Source organism: Acartia tonsa, chromosome 11 (genome assembly GCF_053477335.1).
Source record: "Acartia tonsa isolate MP-2025a chromosome 11, ASM5347733v1, whole genome shotgun sequence".
Lineage (NCBI taxonomy): Eukaryota > Metazoa > Arthropoda > Copepoda > Calanoida > Acartiidae > Acartia > Acartia tonsa.
The window spans coordinates 49319458-49336263 of record NC_137270.1 but is presented as its reverse complement, the minus strand read 5'-3'; the positions used below and the strand labels follow the sequence as shown (position 1 = coordinate 49336263).

The 16806-nt window shown below is 31.7% G+C and overlaps 2 protein-coding genes across 2 annotated transcripts; one reads left to right on the top strand and one right to left on the bottom strand.

Annotated features, from left to right (window-relative positions):
* Positions 1-655: 655 nt before the first annotated feature.
* On the bottom strand, positions 656-7829 carry LOC145331358 (astacin-like metalloprotease toxin 2). The gene is made up of 10 exons (XM_080175977.1): positions 7788-7829; positions 6910-6967; positions 4321-4359; positions 3555-3588; positions 3410-3484; positions 3141-3205; positions 2380-2472; positions 2001-2057; positions 865-922; positions 656-782 (listed from the first exon to the last, which is right to left on the bottom strand). The coding sequence occupies exons 1-10, from the start codon at positions 7827-7829 to the stop codon at positions 656-658; spliced, it is 648 nt and encodes a 215-aa protein (XP_080032103.1).
* A 219-nt stretch (positions 7830-8048) lies between these two features.
* LOC145331357 (uncharacterized) lies at positions 8049-9711 on the top strand. Its single transcript, XM_080175976.1, has 2 exons — positions 8049-9567; positions 9653-9711. Exons 1-2 carry the CDS (start codon positions 8049-8051, stop codon positions 9709-9711), a joined length of 1578 nt encoding a protein of 525 aa, XP_080032102.1.
* Positions 9712-16806: the final 7095 nt, after the last annotated feature.

Sequence of the window (16806 nt, the reverse complement as noted above, 5' to 3'; positions counted from 1 at the left end):
ACAAGAGTCAATATAACTTGCTTCTAGAAAAAAATTAAAACAAATGATAATAATCAATTTTTGCCCTTTAATCTTTTATTAATATTCAATATATAATAGAAAACTTAAGTATCTATTTTCAACACAGCAGCTCTAAGTTAAACTAAATTCAAACATGCTGTACTAAATTAACCATTACTTGGACTAAAGTAAAATTTGATATAGGGAAAAAAAATCTATGGAAATATTTTTCATGAAAATATATGTTGACTAAAATGTTTCCCACTTCTATGAGTAAGTTGAGTTGCTGTGAAGCTGATGAGAAACTCATTTTTCTTAGCAAACTCTTTCATACTAACTAACCTGAATGTAGATGAGCTACTTAATAAGAGCAGCTGCAGCCCCTTATTAACAAAAAGCCACAATTAACAATGGAAATAAAGCTGTGTAAAATAGCAATTGATTTCATGGCATAATATAATTATGTTATAATTTAATTTGTTCCCAATTCCTGTTAAAGTCATATGGTGTCTAGAATGAAGAAATATTTAGAAATATACAATAATTGCAACTTTTTTTCAGATTTTCCTAGCTCTATGAGTATTACATTAATGTGTAAATATTCTTTTAAGTATTTAGAAACAAAACTATTTTTTTTCAACAATCATTTTTGTTATCAGATTTTTAATATTTCTAATTCCTGAAAAGTTTCTCCAAACTTTTCTTCTCTTATTTTCATGGTGGCATTGGCTCCTGGTTCTAACTTATCAAATTTGATGGTCAAATACTTATCTCTATCTGGTCTGAAAAAAAATATTGTCATTTTCTCTCTATCAAGACTGATATAGATTAAAATGTTTAAACAGAAAGTATAGGAAGTATAACCTGTTTTGCTCATGAACCGTTCCAAGTAGATGAGATAATTCATGGAGTATTGTAGGTCCTGAATTAGATTTAGAATTTCTAACTATCTCAAGTACTATTGAGAATGCCTAATCAATACAACTTTTGGAGAGAGTGAATTTCAAAAAAATCTTCAGTTTTTGTTACTTAAATTTGCTATCAAATGTATGTATACTAAATTTAATTTATCATTTATTTTAGATTTATAACTAGAGAATGTATTAGAAATCAAGTCAAAGCAATCTAACAAATTTAGATTTTAACAAATAAAATTGAAAATTTGTTTATATGCAATTTCTTGGATTTAAATTAATGGCATAAGCATCCTTTTAGCTTATTTCAATATATTTGCTTTTAAAGGACGTCCATGGGGGGGGGGGAGGTAAAAGGGTGTTTACCCTTCCCCCCCCCCCCCAAAAAAAAATAGTTTTCATATTATCCTCCCCATATAAAATTTACCCCTACCTTGGGGGTGTTATAGGCACCTCCATCTGTTTAGGAAGGGGTATTTACCACCCCCACAACATAAATAATTCTTAACAAAAATTTCACATTTTTACTTCCACTATCAAGATATTTAATCACCGCCCAAAATCAAAAGACTACATAGTTTTACCAATTTAAACAGTTCTGAACCATTATAAAAAATACATGTTATTGTTTGTAATGGCCTTTTAGTTAAACAATGCACTGTGTGTGTATAGACAATGCCTATTCAAATTGTAAAATTTTCCCAATTATTAAGAATTAATTATTAGCTTCCATAAAATAGATAAATCAACTTAATCAAATATTTCAGTATATATCTAAATCTTTTTTTCTAGGGGCAATTTTTCTGCCAGGGTGATGCAACTCTCCCAAAAACTAGTTAAAAACCTTACAGGACCTATTTGAAGCAACACTTTAAAGGAGAATCATATTGGTTCATCTGTTAGCAAGACTTGTTAGTTAAAATTTTTAAGGGGGGGTAATTTTTTTAAGGCGGGTAATTACCACCTCCCCCCTGAAATAGTTTATGGAAGGGTATTTACCTCTCCCAACATATTTCAGGGGGTAATTATGTACTTGGATGTAAAAAGATTTAAAGCAACTATTTTATTTAATAAATTTATTATTACCTTTATCTACAAAACATTTGTTACCAAGTGTTAGTTTACTGACTGGTTCTTTAAATCCTAAAATGCATTAGAATAATAAAACCATTTTGAATCATATTCATATTAATTAATTTCTTAATTTAGGTATAGTTAAGAAAAGGGTAATTTTTGTGTCTGTAAAAATTAATCATTAGATTTGATTTGGTTAAAAATACAATAATAATAGAGTTATTTGGTTTCTAAGTGATTAAAACTTAACCTCAAGAAAGCACCATGTTTGAACAGAAAAATTATTATTTACACCTTTTTTTAATTTCTAAAGCTCTTCAACCCCACCCAACCTCCCATTATATAAAGTATAAAGATATAATTTCTTTGTGACTAGACTACAGAATAATACCTATTGATGCCTTGCAATCCTGTTCTTTGTAAATTTCAACTTGCTGTGCATAGAACGTGTCTTCACTTGATTCATCTATGAATCGAATACAGCCTGAAGCAAAATGTAATATACTAATAATATTATTTCTTTTTAATGATTAGCTTCAATGCCCTATCACAACATTCTAAAGTTGCCAAAAATATAAGATATTTAAAAGGAATGTTTAAATCCGCCTAGGAAAATATTTTAATTTAATTCTATTTAGGTTGACCTCTGAAAATTTAGGTTGACTGATTTTATAAAGGCATTTGTTAGTTGTACTTGTTTAGGTTGACCTACAGAATAAATCAGTCAACCTCTAAAAGTTGTTTGTGAACTGGCATAGAACTTACCCTATAGCACAGAATTTAAACAAAATTTGAATTTTTAAATCTAAACTAAGCCTTAGCTATCCATAGCCACCCTCATCAATGCAGCTGTGGCTGAACTCCGCTATATAAAGCTGCAGTTTCAGAGAAGAGAAAACTATATTGTAATAGAATGGCTATGAAACAATAAAATTCTCTATAGAGAAGTAATAGTAAAAGCAGCAGGTCTCAGCAATAGCAAAGTTTAAGTTTAAATATTGTTTTTTGTTTGTTTGATATTGTTAATAAATAAATTTGATAACCACAAATGTTTTATTTCTTTAATATTAAATTTTAGTAAAATTCAAATGGAGATTGTAATAAACCATTGTTTATAACTGTTCTTATTTTAAAATTGTATATATTAATTACCATTAGTTTGAGTTTCAATAATTTGCATTTGTGATTTTATCAATTCCTTTTCTTTCGGAGAGAACCTAAATTTATTTTAATTAGAATATTTAAACAAAAATGAAAATTTTTGAAAGTTATTCAGGATTCTTAAAAATATGGATTTAAAGGCCATTTAAAGTAAGCCCAATGCTCTAGGAAACAGTTCATCTGATTTGTGTTTAAAAATTGAATTTAAAAATGAATTTGTTTAAGATAAGATTTTGAAATGTAAATTTTAAAACACTTACGGTCTTCCATTGACATTATATTCACCCATAAATCTGTAAGGTATCAAGCCTGATTCCCATCTTGCACTTTTATCCCTATTAAATCACTTTAGTAAGAAAAAACAATATTTTTTTCTGTAACTATTTTTTTTGTTTAAAAATTTACCTTACAAAGGAATTTCCAACATCAAGGTCAAGTCCTGGAATATTATATTAGCAATTAATTGTGACGTATCATATTTATAATTTACTCTTTACCCAATTTTTTCTACTGAGTTTTTTTTTTGTTGAGGGGGTGGGGGGAGGAAAAGAGATGTAAACAGAAAAATTCCTATTGTTGTACTTTGCAAGTTTTAAATTAATGAGGAACTGTTGCAATCTATAGCATTGTAAAAAATTATTATGTTCTTTACGCACAACAAAATTTATTTGATAAAAGACTATGGACTATGAAAAATCTTAAACCCTATTCCAATAGGCGTAAAACAATTTCTATTCAAGTGGAGGGGGGGGGGACTTTAGGGAAATATTAAGTTACTTTTTTTACCAGGTATACCTGTCAATGTGCATTCTAAGGTAAAACAGGTTTCAAACAAGTAAAGAAAGTAGTAAGGAATGTAGTTTATTAGTTCAGCACCTTTTAAAATATACCTGGATTTCTAATGAATCCTAAAGTAAAAGTTTCTATAAGCTATACAATACTTCTTGAAATTGTGTAGATTTTAGGTTTGAAGGGGAAATGGAAAAAGTAATACTTTTTTCAATTAAATTATTAAGTCTAGTGTCATCCAATCCTAAAAAACTTTTTCTACATTTTAAAAAAGAGGCATTGTTGATGTTGATTTAATTAGATGAAATACAAAATAAGGAAAGAACATTTTGCCCATTTACTATATTTTATAACAAATAATTATAATAAGGTTTATGATTACCTTCAATTTCATAATCACTATCCGCCAAAGGAAAGGGAACTGAAAAATTGAATATTTATTAGCAGGGTTCCAAAAAAGTTGCACCTTTAACAGCAGGTGAATAAACTTATTTCTGCAACTTAAATAAGCCTGCTGGACATACACCATTCTGCTGAAAGACTGCCACAATACCCCAAATTAATACCTCTAATAACAATCATTAAAAAATTGTAGCCATTTAAAAATGTTTATGAACAATCTAAATTTTAAAAGATTTCCATTGCTCATAATAGAAATTACAAATTCAAATTATAAGCTCATCTTCAGCAGCTACTCTTAGGTTGTCAGTTACTGATTATGTTTTGGCAATAAAAACAACACATTTCATAAAAAAAATCTCTGAAAAAATGGGTATTTTATTGTAAATATAATTAGCTACTGCCAATTTAAATTTATGACAAAATAAGCTTATGATTTTGTTTCTAGGCTACCTAGTTTAATTTATAAATTTCTATCATGGGCAATGAAAATCTTTCAAACTTTTATTGTACATAAAATGTTATTTTTGAAAGCCAACAACTTTTTTGTTATTAAAGTTAAAGGCTTCAATTTAGCAGTATCTACTTGTGGCAGTGCTTTAGCAGTTAGAATGTTGTATTTCTTGCAGGCTTAAAGGGACTGTGAACGTAAATTTTTCTCATCTTAATATCAAATCTTAACATTATCTCATTCATAATATCTCACAGATAGAGCAAAACGCGCTTTTGTTTGCTTAAAAAATGGCTTTTTCCGACGATTTTTATAAGGTACAGGGAAAGGAAGGAATTTTCCATATTATATGTGAATTAAATTGCTTTTTTCTCCCATTATAGCTAAAATTAAACTTTTTCACATAGTTCTTGATTTTTCCTAACAGTTAAGCTGACTTTTAACATAATCCTTGCTTTAAACCAATGTATAGTTACTTAGAAATTGATAGAATAAGCAATATTTTTTATTGAAAACCAAATACAATAACAAACCTAGAAACAGGTTTTTTTATTAGTATCGAATTAACTTTAGAAGGCCCATCTCTCGCCCACCTTTAATTACAAATTTGTAAATAATAAAGACGCAATATTTCTGTATAAACAGTCTGATAAAAGTGTAAACTAATTCTCGAAAGTGGGTTATTTATTGTCCAACACAATAAAAAAGGATATTATTATTTTAAATAACCTATGAGATTCAACCCTTTGTAGACAGTAAGGTATTTTTTTTGTCAATAATACGAATTTAAAATAGGTCTTTATTACCTAATTACTACAATATAAAAAAACGAATTGGCAATTTTATATCATAAAATAAATCCTTAACAGTAAGTAAATTGTTTCAACTATATATGACAAGTTAAATATCCCTACAAACATTATAAGAAACAAAAACGTTCAGATTTTCCCTGTTTTTTTCATTTTTCCCTCCCAAAATACCATAAAATCAAGGCATTATTCCTGGATATTTTTGTTAATAGGACGGTTTTGGTTGATCAGTGTAGTGAAATGTGCTTAGAAAATGTTAAGATTTGATAATCAGATGAGAAATTTTTACGTTCACACTCCCTTTAAAGGAAGATTGCAAGAAATACACTTCTCTAAATCTGAATTACTATCACAAGTAAACCAGATAGTGCTAAATTGAAAGTTTTAATAGATAAAAGCATTTTAAAATGTTATTTTGAAATTTTAGCACTCATAATAGATATTTCAATTTTGAATTACATCTGATAGAAGCAAAATTATAAGCTTATTTTGGGCATAAAGTTAGGGTGCCAGTAATCACATAAAAATGGTCAAAATCTCTGAAAAAAATACAGTTAACCTTCTGTGAACAATGAAAGTACTGTAATGTATGAATTCTAGATTTCAAGATCAGAAGGCTGAATATGCTCAAAAACCAATTACAGCTGAGCATTTGTAGGTACTTTGTTTCCGCTAGTATTATTCCCTTTCAAACAGAATTTCAACCAAATTTTTATAAGAGATTTGACTAAGAAAAGCAATATTTAATTCTAAAAATGTAATCAACTACTAACACTCTAATGTTGTGCCCAAAATAAGCCTAAATTTTGCTTCCAGCTGAGGTAATTTATTATTGAAACTTCTATCATAGGTTTTGGAAAACTTTCAGAATTTTTATCTACCACAGATGTAATTTTAAAATGCCTACCACTTTTAAAATTAATGCTGAAGGCTTCAAATTTTGGGCATTGGGTCGATTGAGGCAATCTTTCAGCAGGTAGAGTTTAGCTGATGATTAGTATAGCTCAGGGTGGCTGCTAGAATGTGGCTGAGAATGGTTGGAGTAGCTGTTATCTATTAAAAGTCATTGATGCAGCTTTCTCAAATCTGCACTTTTTTCAGTTGGAGTGCATAAATGATTTAGTTGCAGCTTAAGCTCCAGCTTCAGTAAAGCTTATGGTAGGCTGTAGGCAGCTATGGCTTAGCAAGAGGATTAATGTATGGTTCAATCAAAATTTGTTGGCAGCTGATGCTTGGGCTTTTTGGGTAGCTTTGAAAATATGTGTTAAGCTGTTGATTTCAAGGTAGAAATTTAAAGTAAATATTAGGATACCTGAAATTGGTATAAACAGGAAGACCAAAATTATAAGTTGTAAAATCATTGTATTTGTCTGAAAAATAATTCAAGTTTAGGTGAAGAGCAAAATTATTTTTCCTGAGACTTACAATAAATCATTGTATTGAGTAATTGTATAATATAATTCTAGGTTCCACCAATCCTGGTGGCCAGAACTGCGATCCAAATTCCAGGGTTATTTTCAAAAGTGCCAAAGAATACTCTTTCTTCAAAAAAAAAGATAATAATCTGCTTATCTTTAATAGCAGCTTTGAAAATCCTATTTCCCTAATAGCTTTGCAGAATCAGATTGACTGACCAACTGGCTGACAAATGGAATTATTGACTGTAAGAAAATGTAAATTACAGGTTTAATAATATCAAATCTAGGTTTATGGCAAATTATTAGCATCATAAAATTAGTCTATGATTAGGGTCAGTCCGTCTGTAATATAAAGATATTTTTGTTGATTTAGACTTGTCAGAATTTTCCTATCAATTCTAAACTTTACATTCCTATAAAAAATAGGTACAATTTAAGAAGCATGTCAACTCCAAAAATCCATTAAAAAAAATGTTGATTTTTAATCTTTTTAGCAACAATTTCTTATGTGTTAAAATTATGCAGTTTATCTATGTTTTTGAATAAGTATTAGTGGGAGAGGTGTCCCTGCAAGTTGGTCCACCTGCACAGTGTATCAAGGAGCTGGAAGGCTATGCTGTAAACGTTCAACGACAACAGACAGACTGCCAGGGAGATATCAGACAGAACACACCTCCTGGTCCCCCAGGTTGGGGGTTGGTCGTTGGGCTAACTACCCAACACTTTAAAAACACCACAAGTTTACGGAACTGTAACAAGAGCTAATGATAACCAAGCGGGTACACAGGCTGGCTCTATTGGTCCCCATGGTCATCATGGTGACAATATGACCGTGCCTAATGAAAGCCTCTGGGAGGAAGTTAGGTGCGAGAGGAGGAGTCTTCTAGGTCCCAAACAAAATTTACAAATTGGAACATGGAACGTTAGAACCATGTGTGACTGCTCAAAGTCAAACCAAATTCTACGAGAAATGAAAGTTTACAAACTTGATATACTATGTCTCAGTGAATGTAGACTAAAAGATAGTGGTAAAATGCTGCTAGAAGATGGAACTACACTACTTTTCTCTGGAAATGCAGATCAATGCATTAGAGGTGTAGGAATTGCAATTAGAAAGCAATTTTCAAAATGCCTTCTAGAATGGAAACCCATCAATGACCGGCTAATCAAAGCCAGGTTTAATTCCAAATATGCCAAAACCACTATAATTCAATGTTATGCTCCAACCAACCAAGCAACAGATGATGATAAAGACAATTTCTATGAAATTCTCCAAAGAGAAATTGATCTTGTTCCAAGTCATGATGTCCTTATTGTACTTGGTGATATGAATGCCAAGGTTGGAAGCAATAATAGTGGAAGGGAGCAAGTGATGGGTAAACATGGTCTTGGAGTCATAAATGACAATGGAGAAAGGTTTTGTGAACTGTGCACTAATAATAATCTTGTTATTGGTGGTACAATTTTCCCTCACAAAAGGATTCACAAAGAAACCTGGACATCTCCAGATGGAATTACCAAAAACCAGATTGACCATTTTACCATCAACAAAAAATGGAGAAACTCTCTTCAAGATGTACGTGTCTACAGAGGTGCTGATGTCCACAGTGGCCACTACCTCCTTGTAGGTACTCTCAAACTTAAATTGAGAAAGTCGGAAAATCCTGCTAATCCAACAAGGAGAAAGTACGATACAAATAAACTAAAGAATAATGACATTAAACAGCAATTCAAATTAGAGCTGAGAAACCGCTTTCAAATTCTTGAGAATGAAGAAGAATCTCAAACAGAAGAAGATAATTCTGTTGAAGGAAAGTGGAACAATTTCAAATTAGCTTTTCAAAAAACATCTGAAAATGTTCTTGGTTTCAAAAAGAACAAATCTAAGCCATGGATTTCCAATGAGACATGGTCAAAGATTGATGAAAGAAAGAAAATTAAAACTAAGATGTTGGGAACAAATTCACCTGAGACAAAAGAAGAACTAAAAGCAGAATATAGTGAACAGGATAGAAAAGTCAAAAGGAGTGCCAGAAAAGATAAGCGTGATTACATTGAAGATCTTGCTGGTAAGGCAGAAACAGCTGCCATTCATGGTGATTCAAGAGAACTTTATAGAATTACCAAGCTCCTAGCTGGAAAGAAACCAGCATCTTCTAATACACTTAAAAATAAACAAGGTCAAATACTCACCACAGAACGTGAAAAAGCTGATAGATGGGTAGAGCATTTCAAAGAAGTTCTGAATAGACCTGAACCACTAACCATAGCTGATCCTGAAAGTGCAGACAATGACTTAGATATAAATGTTGATGCTCCAACAGATGCAGAAGTCAGAAGAGCTATTGAATCTTTAAAATCTAATAAATCACCAGGAATCGATCTTATTCAAGCTGAAATTTTAAAAGCAGACTTGGATACTTCCATCAAATACTTATCTGATCTATTTCGCGCTATTTGGATGGAAGAAACTATACCTGAAGATTGGTGCAAAGGTGTTATAACAAAGCTTCCTAAAAAAGGTGATTTAAGCAATTGTGACAACTGGAGAGGTATAACTCTTTTGTCCATTGCAAGCAAAGTTTTCTGTAAAATACTTTTATTTCGAATTGAAGATGAAATTGACTTATTACTAAGAGAAGAACAAGCTGGATTTAGAAAGTCAAGAGGTTGTATTGACCAAATTTTTGCTCTAAGAGATATTATAGAACAAGCTTCAGAATGGCAAAAACCTTTATTCATCAATTTTGTAGATTTCAAAAAGGCTTTTGACTCTATATGTAGAGTAGCCATTTGGAGAATTCTCAGAAACTATGGAATTCCTGCAAAAATTGTAAATTTGATAAAATTGTTCTACAACAAATTGGAGTGTTGTGTGGATCTCAATACACAATTATCTGATTGGTTTGAGGTGCAAACAGGAGTTCGACAAGGGTGTATTGTCTCACCCATACTCTTTCTTATTGTTATTGACTGGGTAATGAGACAAACCAATGAAGGAAGCAACGGTCTTAGATGGCATGCAGCAAATGTTGATGACCTTGATTTTGCTGATGATCTTGCAATTCTTGCAGATTGCATAACTAATTTACAAAACAAAACCAGCAGACTATCAAATTTTGCTGAACAGACAGGTTTGATTATTAATGCTGACAAAACTAAAGCCATGTACATATCAAATGACAATGCTGTAGCACCTATTATTGTTGACAATAATACAATTGAAGTAGTTGAAGAATTTACATACCTGGGTAGTATTATAAACCCAAAGGAGGGCGCAGCAGCAGATATTAAATCAAGAATTAATAAAGCAAGTGCAACTTTTGCTATCTTAAAACCAGTTTGGAAATCCAATAAATACAGCGAGAGAACCAAAATTAGAATATACAATAGTAATGTTAACCCATTAGTGCCGAACTTCCCCCCTGTCGTCAGAATCACTTGAAATTTTAAACACAGCCTCCTTAAGGGATTGTAAGACATTTGTATTTTTAGATTTTTTGATTTGTGGCATACCAAAGAAGTTTTTTTTTTGCGTCGTTTCCGACGCATTCGGACTAATCATTTTTCCCATGCGTCTATTATGTACCATATCGGACTAATCATCTTAGGCTTTTACTGTATAATCTATTAGTTGCTTCGCCCCTAACCTCTAGGGTGGGTGGGGAATGTCAGAAAAATAGCATAAAACCATCCCGAGATATTTATAAAGCTTTCCTGAAGTAAAACCAATTCAGACCCGAAATTTCTATAATCTTTAGCTTCAGACAAAAACCTTACTACTTTATAGTATGGAACACTATACTAGCAGCGGCTTCGCCCCTAGAGGCATCCAGGGACCCTTGGGTTTGGGGGGAGTCAAACCCCCTCTTTCAATTACAGTTTTTAAAGAAAATTTTTAAAAAAATAATGAGAGGGGTTTATTATTTTCTAGGGGTGATTTCTCCTAGAGCAGTTGTGGTACTCTCCCCCAAAATAGTTATAAACCTTACCAGGTCCTATGAGAAGCTAAAATGTAAAGGAGAACCATATCGGTTCAGTGGTTAGTGAGATCCCTTAGTACACACAGACACATGTATGTAGAATGTATTTAGATCCTGTTACTTTATTAAAAGGATACATAACACAGATACTCTACAATCAGTGTCTGTCTGTACGTCCATTCGTCTGTATAAAACAATTCAGAATATAATTATTTGGTACTAGTGGCTACTTGGGATGGGGAGAGGTCATTGAATTCTACAACAATATTTTTTATTTTAGATTTAAAAAGAATTAATTTCATTAAGTTCATTCTATTTTTTCTTGTGTTGGGGGTCTTTTTTAAGTGGCAATTTCTCTTTGGAGGGTGGTGGTACTCTCCCCCAAAATATTTATAAACCTTACCAGGTTCTATGAGAAGCTACCATGTAAAGGAGAACCATATCGGTTCAGTGGTTAGTGAGATCCCTTGGTACACAACACACAGACACATGTAGAAAGTATATCCTGTTACTTTATTAAAAGGATACATAACACAGATACTCTACAATCAGTGTTGGTCTGTACGTCCATTCGTCTGTATGAAACAATTCAGAATATAATTATTTAGTACTAGTGGCTACTCCCCTAGAGGCCTTTAGGAGCACTTGAGATGGGGAGAGGTCATTGAATTCAACAACAATATTTTTTATTTAAAAAGAATTAATTTCATTAAGTTAATTCAATTTTTTCATGTGTTGGGGGGTCTTTTTCAAGGGGCGATTTCTCTTTGGAGGGTGGAGGTAACCTCCCCAAAAATAGTTGTAAACCTTCCTAGGACCTATGAGAAGCTACAAAGTAAAAAAAGAAGCATATCAGTTAAGCAGATACACAGAGAGATACCCTTTCACTTTATTACAATGTTTAGCAAAAAAATATGATTTTGTCGACAATTATATTGAACAACCCAATACATGACAACCCCTCAATCCCCCCCCCCCCCCCAGCCCCTGTTAATCCTTTAAGTTTTATAATAACTTTTTCTTATTTGTTGTCTTACCAACTGTGGGGAATTGTATTTGTATTTTGATTGGTTGGTTTATTAAGTGTCCAAATGTTTCAACCACTAAATGTAATCTACAGAAAGATTTTATGGTATAATATCCCTGAGTAAGTACATCAATTTATCGGCCATTGCCTTACTATTTTAGATCCCTAACCAATACATTCCTTAGTTGTAGCGTAGTTGTTAATTATTTGGATGCAATTATATATATACAGACGGACGGATGTACAGACAGACCATAATTGTAGAGTATTTGCGCTATTTTTATGAATATATTAACAGCTAGGCTGCAATAAAAATTACGGAAGTATAAACATATTTACAGTCTTTAATTGGCTGTAATTGTGGATATATAGACAGACATACATACATTCCCTAGTTGTAAGGTAGCTATTATTTATTTGGATGCAATTATGGAAATACAGACAGGTGGACATACAGACAGACCCTAGTTGTAGATTATCTGCGCTACTACTTTTATATCCTTTAAATAAAGTAACATGTTATTGTATGTCTTTGTGTGTGTACCAAAGGACCTTGCTAACCACTGAACCTATATGGTGCTCCGTTACATGGTAGCTTCTACTAGGTCCTGGTAAGGTTTATAACTATTTTGAAGGAGGGTACCACCACCATCCCTTAAGAGAAATCATCCCTAGAAAATAAAAAAATAAAAAAAATAAAAAAAAACTTTTACTTTAAAAAATTGTAATTGAAAGAGGGGATTTGACTCCCCCTGCAATCTAAGGGGCCTTAGATGCCTCTAGGGGCGTAGCCGCTGCTTGTATTGTATTCCATACTATAAAGTAGTAAGGTTTTTTGGCTCAAGCCAAAGATTACAGAAATTGAAGGTCTGAATTGGTTTTACTTATCAGGGAAGCTTTATAAATACCTTGGGATGGTTTTAAGCTATTTTCCTGACATCCCCCACACGTCCTAGAGGTTAAGGGCGTGGCAACTAGTAGATTATAGGAGATTATACAGTAAAATCCTAAAATGATTAGTCCTATAAGGTCAAAAAGGACGCAATGGCTAAAATGATTAGTCCGAATGCGTCGAATACGACGCACAACAATTTATCAAAAAAAAGTATGTAAACTAACTAAAATCAAAGAAAACTTAGCAGAAACTAAAAATTTATAACAAATGCTATAATTAATTATAAATAAGTATGTTTTAATTCTTTAAAAGAAAAAAGTTAGGCCTGGTGTGGAAATTTTTTCCTATTTTTTCCACTTCTGCCATGAAAATATGATTTCATCTGGTCATCGAATGAAGTGAGAGGCCAAGCAATGTAGAGGACAAAACTTGAAGCTCTATTCAGTTATTTACAAACATTTAAAAAGGACAGCATAAAAAAATAGAGTGATAGTATAGGTTTGAATTTGTGCGTCGTTTAAGACCCTATTGTCATTAATGGGTTAAATCAATACTAATGTATGGTTCTGAATGTTGGAGAGAAAATGTACAAAATTTCAAGAAACTAGATGCATTTCATAATACATGTCTACGAAGAATATGTAGAATATATTGGCCTGAGAGAATATCTAATAAAAATTTACACAAAAGAACAAATAGTGAAGCAATGTCATTACAAATAAAGAAAAAACGTCTTTCTTGGCTTGGACATGTATTACGCATGAGCAATAGAAGGCTTACTAAACAAACCTTTAAATGGGTACCAGAAGGACAGAGGAAAAGGGGAAAGCCAAAAGGAACGTGGTTAAGGACTATAGAAGCTGATCTTCAAAAAGCTAACCTAACCTTGGATGAAGTAGAGACAGAGGCACAGAATAGAAATGGATGGAGAGCCCTTGTTGCAGCCTTATGTTCCCAGGTGGAATGAAGAGCTGGTACAGGTACAGGTACATTACTATTAAATGAAGGTATAAGATTATAAACAAAACATCTGTATAATCAAATCCTAAAGACAGAAGTCTGTCCTTAAACAATGTCCTGTTTTTTGCAAAAAAATTACTTACAATTTTGTTAGATATTTTATTCTGCTTATTCAGTTCTGACACTCTACAAGTGTTTTGGTTTGACTTTGTTACCAATCCAGAGTTTGCTTTTATGAATTGTGACATATGCACCACCAAAATAGTCATTATCAAAAACCCATGAAAAATTTTAAATGATCTTTTTTTTTGGTGGGGGTTGGGGTTTATTTTTTCTAGGGGTGATTTTTCTTGGGAGGATAATTGTACCCTCCCACACAAAATAGTTATAAACCATCCTTGAACATATAAGAAGCTTCATTGTAAAGGAGAACCATATTAGTTCAACGGTTAGCGAGATCTTTTGGTACAGAAAGACAGACAAACATCCTGGTACTTTACAATAAAGCTGATATATTTATATATGAAATCAAGTTATGGTAACTTTTTCCTGCGAGCTAGCTATGAGAACCAATTTTTTAGTATGATGTACACAAATCTTATGTTTTCATAAAGTACACAATAACCTTGCATTTGGTAATATTTTCTCTTCAGTTATAGATAGATAGTAGAATTTAATTAATACTAGTTTTTTAGAAGCAAATCTTTTCTAAAGTTAGCATAAAAATATAAAGCATAACATAATTATTTTTAGTGGGGAAGCTACTCTATAATTCACTGTGTCACTCAGTCTGTTTGTAATGCCAGTGGTAAATGAGATTTACTCAGCTGTTATCAAAGCTAGACCTTTAGGGTTTTTAGGGTCAACAGTCTTATCATTTGAGTTTGTAACATCTATAGAAGTCCGACTGCTTTAAAACAGCTTTTTAGTTGCTTTAACTTTTACTTATTTTCACATATCTATAGTGTTTATGGTCCGATTTTCAAAAAAAATGTGTGCAAGAGATTCAAAATTAAGTTTCCTGTATTTCTATATTTTTTATTTTCTCTCCTGCCATAGAAGATAGATTGCCGATTATTTTTGTGAAGGTTTAATTTTCTTAAGAGAATCCTGTATATGACTTACTTTTTTTTCTGCTAGTTAATGGGTTTTGTAAGAATATCTATAAAGATATTTTTTGTGAAGGTTTTGTGATTTTTGTAATTTTTTATGCCCTTCTTTTTCTTTCTTCCTTTTTTGAATGACCATTGAAAACCATGTTTGATTCACTTTGTCTGTTTGTCAATTTTTTTTTCGCTTCTTATGGATGATGTCATCCTTGTTAATATTAAAACAATTTCCTACACAAATTTTTATAATTTTCATAGCTTTAAGTCACTAAAAGAATTAGACTTTCTCTACAAAATCACGTTACAAACTAAACTAACCAACTATATATCTTAGATGGGTGCCTTTACCATCCCTAAGTCTAAAAAATCACAAAATTACAATAAAGTCTAAACAGCTTTGAATAAAAACTCAACTGTGTTTATGTGTAGCTTAAATTTTCTGTAACCCGTGACAAAAATTTTTATGTAAATTACAAAACAAATTTTGGAGTGAACTTTTTCAGGGAGTAAGGGCACAGTGCGATCTTTTGCCAAAAAACGGGACATTTAGAGTAGACAAAAGTAAACTTCAATAAATAAGCTTGTATTTGAAGAAATGATGTAATTTCTTTTGCTTTAACTCGGAAATAACTTAAATTTTGCCACAGTTAACTTCTAATGTGCATTTGGTAAGTACGTCTTGCTGTTTTGGAGGAGCGAAGCTACCCTATTTTTAAAAAATCTATAAAACTTCATAACTTTAGTTAGGATAGGAATATTTTAACAAAATCAACGTCTATGTAAATATTTCTTCAATGCAAACAATGTTTGTGAACAAGAATACAGCGTCAGGTGCACCCATTTCGAGTCCCGGCATTTTTAGGTAGGTCCAGTATAAGTAAAAAAGGACACTTATAAGGCATGTTTTTAAATATTTTTTACAGATATAAACAACAATAACATAATTTTCAAAACACTTTTGATTTTGTGTTAATACCTTTATTCTATGTTCTAAGTCTAGCTATCTTCATTTAAAGTTTGTATAAGAATATAAGCATAATTACTTAAATTATATTCTCTCTCAAACGTATATTTCTCTCTCTCTCTCTCTGATGCATATAAAATGTTTTTGCAATATTATAATTAATCCCCAAATTTGAATTTCTGCTGGACCAAAACCAGTTAGAACTACAAATTTTTTTAGAACACATGAAATTTAGCAAATTTAATTGCTAAAATAAAAGTATATTTAAGTCATCTTTATTTAACGACTCCTCTATCCCTTAAATGTCCATTAAAACCGCGAGAACGGCAAAAATCGTTAAAAATCACGCCAACGGCAGCAAATAACGGCGAAACGGTTCGCCAAAGGCAAATGATGCATAAGTCAAGAAAGATCCGCCTTAAAAAGTTTAAAAATATTGCAGAGATGACTTTGGGCTCTAAAATGACTCCTTCCTCCTCTAACGAAGGAAAATTTGAAATTAACCAGAACGAAAATGTTCAAACCATGCAATGTAAAATGCTCAATTACTCAAAAACGGCCGGGAGGCCCCAGGTTGTGAAAACTGTTTTATACACAATACATGTTTCATATTAATATTATTATTGGAAAACCCGGGGCCTCCAGGCCGTTTTTGGGTAATATGGAGAAAACTGATTTTTTTGGGGTTAAAAATCTTAATATTTTTGGTGAAATTTTCTCACAAAATGTCATTTTACACCACCAAAAAAATATTTTTTTAAAATTTTTCTTTAATTATACATTGGTACAGGTATCTGAAAAGTACCTAAATCAAAAATTATTTGCATAAGCTGAACATAAATGTATTTTTTGT

Excerpts from the sequence above, each read along its gene's own strand:
- LOC145331357 (XM_080175976.1), top strand. The coding sequence starts at position 8,049 with ATGCTGCTAGAAGATGGAACTACACTACTTTTCTCTGGAAATGCAGAT. Across the intron at positions 9,568-9,652 it reads CAATTGTGACAACTGGAGAG|AGAAGAACAAGCTGGATTTA; the intron begins GTATAACTCTTT and ends CTTATTACTAAG.
- LOC145331358 (XM_080175977.1), bottom strand. The coding sequence starts at position 7,829 with ATGACCATGGGGACCAATAGAGCCAGCCTGTGTACCCGCTTG. Across the intron at positions 3,206-3,409 it reads TATAATGTCAATGGAAGACC|GTTCTCTCCGAAAGAAAAGG; the intron begins GTAAGTGTTTTA and ends AAATAAATTTAG. Across the intron at positions 2,473-3,140 it reads TATTGAAACTCAAACTAATG|GCTGTATTCGATTCATAGAT; the intron begins GTAATTAATATA and ends ATTTTGCTTCAG.